The sequence below is a fragment of the Scylla paramamosain genome, chromosome 3 (assembly GCF_035594125.1).
Source record: "Scylla paramamosain isolate STU-SP2022 chromosome 3, ASM3559412v1, whole genome shotgun sequence".
NCBI classification, from domain to species: Eukaryota; Metazoa; Arthropoda; class Malacostraca; order Decapoda; family Portunidae; genus Scylla; species Scylla paramamosain.
The window spans coordinates 36242951-36248021 of NC_087153.1; the positions used below are offsets into that span (position 1 = coordinate 36242951).

The 5071-nt window shown below is 40.7% G+C and overlaps 1 protein-coding gene across 1 annotated transcript; it reads left to right on the top strand.

The window, feature by feature from the left end:
• The first annotated feature begins 302 nt into the window (after positions 1-302).
• LOC135116479 (uncharacterized) lies at positions 303-3938 on the top strand. The gene is made up of 3 exons (XM_064033969.1): positions 303-920; positions 2358-2451; positions 3704-3938. Exons 1-3 carry the CDS (start codon positions 811-813, stop codon positions 3884-3886), a joined length of 387 nt encoding a protein of 128 aa, XP_063890039.1. The 5' UTR covers positions 303-810; the 3' UTR covers positions 3887-3938.
• Positions 3939-5071: the final 1133 nt, after the last annotated feature.

The window sequence follows — 5071 nt, forward strand, 5'->3', positions numbered from 1 at the left end:
AGGGAGGGAGGGAAAAAGAAGCAGTGGCTCAGTATTCCCTCATTTTTAAAGATGGTAAGATGAATTTGATGTTTGCGTCCTTTTTATCTATTTATTTATTTACTTTTTGCATGAAAGAGGCGAAGAGGATGATGAAATACGCAAGAGATAGATAGATAAATAGATAAATAGATAGATAGATAGATAGATAGATAGATAGATAGATAGAGAGAGAGAGAGAGAGAGAGAGAGAGAGAGAGAGAGAGAGAGAGAGAGAGAGAGAGAGAGAGAGAGAGAGAAGTTCAACCACAATAGTCCAAAATTCCAAGCTTTGTCTAACCCTCAAATAGGAAGTCCAGCCTACGTATGTTTGCTCTGAGGTTCGCCAGCTTGACCAAACAGTGTACTGGTTAGCTCTAAGGGACGGGACGGGAAGTAGAAAACACGCTCTTGCTTTTCCGCCAAGTGAATTTAATATTGTTCATCACGCGAGTTAAAATATAGGTATGCTGTAGGGGCCTTATTCAGAGACGCCTCGCTCTCTCACACACGACTATTTTTCAAAGGCCACAGTGATACCTAGTCGGGTTCTCAAGAGTGCTTCTCCTTTTAATAGTGTAGAAATTTTTGTTGATATTTCACTATAATCTTTAAAAAAAACACCCTAAAAAAAGAAAAAGAAAGAAAAAAAAACCCGTATTATTTCAATCAGATCCATTTGAAAGTTGTTGAGGTGCGGGTAGAAGTGTTTCGGAATATGGTCCTTGCGCTGACGAACCTCACGCGCCGCCTTTTCAGCTCCTCCTGTGGCAGTGGTTTGCGGCAGCGTGGATGGTGGTGGTGGTGGCGGCGCTGACGGCGACTGACAGCTTGGAGTGTGAGGACGTCACCATTTGGGCAGAGACAACCAAGTTTCGTAAGGTTCCTGTTACTCTACACAGGTGAGACTACTACTGTTTTTAATTTATTCATTTTTTACGTAGGAGGGGTTCTGGGATCATGGTTAAAAAATCAATAAAAAATAATAAAATGAATGAAACAAAGTAGGAAAAAAGAAAAGAGGAAAGAAGATTCACTAAAGATACCAGTCCACAAAGAGTATTGTGTAAAAAAAAAAAAAATTCCTGTTACGAGAAGTGTCTTGAAACCTCCGTCTTGAAACAGTTTAAGTCACAGGCAGCAGAAAATACAGAACCAGGCAGAGAGTTCCAGAGTTTATCAGCAAAAGGGATGAAAGACTGGAGATACAGCCTAACTCTTGCATTAGGGAGGTGGACAGAATAGGGATGAGAGAAAGTAGAAAGCTTTGTGCAGTGAGGCCGCGGTATGGGGGAAGGTATGCAGTTAGTATGCCACACCACCACCACCACCACCACACCACCACTACTACTACTACCACTACTACTACTACTACTACTACTACTTACTACTACTACTACTACTATTTACTGCCTGTCTTCACTTCCATTGTCTTTGTTATCTTTTTGGGGCACGAGGTCTGCATAGGGTGACAGGGTGACATCAACGGGATTCTGTACTCTAAGGTACCACAACAAGGGCATGAAGGGAGTTGCTCTGGTGTCTTTGTACTGTATGGTGCATCAAGAAAGTATTACAGTAGTGTGGCAGTTCTGTAATATCAAACCGACAGTAACAGCATCAAATATACAAAAGGAAGACAAGAATGCCCGGGTGACTGGCACGGACGAGGTCAATGAAATGATCAATTATTTCCTTCATGCTACTGCCACTGTTGTTATTGCTGGTGGTGGTGGTGGTGGTGGTGGTGGTGGTACCTTTGTTGTTGTTGTTGTTGTTGTTGTTGTTGTTGTTGTTGCTGCTGCTGCTGTTGGTGGTAGTGGTGATGGTGCTACTACTACTACTACAACGACTGCTATTACTACTACTACTACTACTACGACAGTAACAACAACAACAACAACAACAACAACAACAACAACAACTACTACTACTACTACTACTACTACTACTACTACTACGACTACTATTACTACTACTACTACTACTACTACTACGACAACAACAACAACAACAACAACTACTACTACTGCTGCTGCTGCTGTTGCTGCTGCTGCTTCTACTACTACTACTGCTGCTACTATTAGTTCCACCACCACCACCACCTCCATCCATAATAAAACTAATTTTGCTTTGATACGTAAACAATAACTGGTATAAAATAGTGCAGATAAAATTTAAATTTAAAACCCAGTTGCATATAACTGCTTGAAATTCATTTATATTCACACGTATTCACCACCACCACCACTACCACCACCACTATAAATACTTGCATTACTTCTGGTCACCTTCACAACGACCTCACACCCTTCACCTCCCTCCCGTCCCTCCGGCAGACAGTGGATGACCTATTACTCCACGAACCAGTACCTGACAGAGTTCGTCGTCTACACCAAGTCCATCCCTTACTTCGTGACGCAGACCCAAGTGGTGAGTGACAGTGTAGACCACCACTCTCTCCCATACTGCTCCTCCAGCTCTCATTCTGTTTCACTACCTCTCTCCCCTCCGTCATCATCACTTATCTCTGTCTCTCCCTGTTTACGCCCAGCCCGCTCTCTGCAGTTCACGCCCCCACGCTCCCTCAATGTTTTAATGCTATCTTTACGTGCACAGATCCATTAAAATAAGAGGGTGAATCGTGTCACGTCTGATAATTTTCTGCACGCTACAGGTGGGAGAAATAGGTGCACAACATGCTATTATTATGATTATAACCTATATACCTGTATACCTACCAGTTATCTACCTGCCTACCCGCCTACCTGAATAATTACCTACTTGTTTGGCTACATATCTACCTATCTACATATATACATACATACATACGTAAATACACATCTAATACCTATCTACCTATATACACATAAATACAGACATACAATACACACGCAATTATATACCAGCATGTCAGTTTAGCCTAAATGGTGCAGCAGGAACGGTACCAAACTGTCGTCGTAATCACGTTGAGAGTCATGGCTGTGGTGTGTGTGTGTGTGTGTGTGTGTGTGTGTGTGTGTGTGTGTGTGTGTGTGTGTGTGTGTGTGTGTGTGTGTGTGTGTCATTAGCCTCGCAGTGAGCATGGCGCGTTCTCTCTTCCGCCACGCTGCCATGCAAGTGATGGGTGTGGTGCTCGTAAAGTATTCTCCAGGCAGGTAAAAATAAGGGGTTGAGGAAATAAGTTGGTGAGTAAAGTATCATAAACTTTGAGGATTTTGTAATATTTCTTTCTTTCTTTTTTTTTTTTTTGGTGTATATCTATTTCTTGTTCTTGTGTTCCTCACCTTTTTTTTTTGTCTTTTTCTTCCGTCTCTGTCTGCAATTCTCTCTCTCTCTCTCTCTCTCTCTCTCTCTCTCTCTCTCTCTCTCTCTCTCTCTCTCTCTCTTTGTTCTTGTTCTTCTTTCTCTCCGCTTAGAACAAAAATGCTTTTGATTACAGTTATGAACTCTCGAACACACACACACTGACAGACACACACACACACACACACACACACACACACACACACACACACACACACACACACACACACACACTGCCTGTTATGTGCAATCCCTACACCGCACTACTACTACTACTACTACTACTACTACTACTACTACTACTACTACTACTACTACTACCACTATTATTATAACACCACCGCTACTACAACCACTACCACCACCTCTACCTCTCCAGATGCCGAGTTTCGTGACGAAGGTGGCCACACTGCCCCAGCACGTGACCCACAGCGTGTACAGCACCTACGTTCACACAGACACGTACTCGAAGAAGGCCTACTACACAGTGACGGTGGAGGTGACGCAGACCTCCACGGAGACAGTGTGCCCGGTGGACGTGACCGACGACTACCACCACTGAGAGGGAGGAAGGTAGACAGGCAGATAGATAGGGAGATCGATAGAGGTAGGTAGGTAGGTGGGTGGGTGGGTAGGTAGGTAGGTAGATAGATAGATAGATAGATAGATAGATAGATAGAGAGAGAGAGAGAGAGAGAGAGAGAGAGAGAGAGAGAGAGAGAGAGAGAGAGAGAGAGAGAGAGAGAGAGAGAGAGAGAGAGAGAGAGAGAGCATGGCAACAACAACAACACCCATACCAGGAAGAAGAGAATACAATAGACAATGATTTATTATTTGATAACGAAAAGATTGGAGGCAGGGAGATAAATTACAATGCATAAATTCATGAAGGTGCGAGAGGAGAGAATGACAGGTAGGTGACTCAGGCGAAGGAAGAAAACAAGAGAGTATCAAGGGGTGCCGTTATAAAGGCGACACATGTGACCCACACTTGAACTAAATTATTCAACCATTTCTCACGCTTTTTCCTGGCGATTTCTCAACGCTCAGCCTTAAAGGAGATGAGAGCCAGCTAGCCACGTAGTAGAGTGAATGTAACTACAAGTGTGTTGCAAGAATGTACTTCATTAGAATAAATGTTAATGTTATCGTTGTTATTGCTTGGACACGTTTATGTATTAAAGAAAAAAAAAGATCACTTATTCTGTGTCAGTACGAGTAAATAAAAAAAAAAAATCAAAAGGAATAATAGAATTCCACACATACATGAGAAAACGAAAAGTAGGAAACCACATGGTATAAAAGAAAATTCACACATAAATAAAAGAAATCGGAATAAATGAAAAAAATCACATTTGGAAGGAAGGAAAATGAAAAAAGAATATATATATATATATATATATATATATATATATATATATATATATATATATATATATATATATATATATATATATATATATATATATATATATATATAGATATATATATATATATATATATATATATATATATATATATATATATATATATATATATATATATATATATATATATATATATATATATATGAATGTAAAAATAACTAGATTTTGCCACATAAGTGCAGAGAGAAAGAGACAAAAAACTTACACACAGAAAAAAAAGATAAAAGCAGAAACACACACACACACACACACACACACACACACACACACACACACACACACACACACACACACACACACACACACACACGCACGCACAC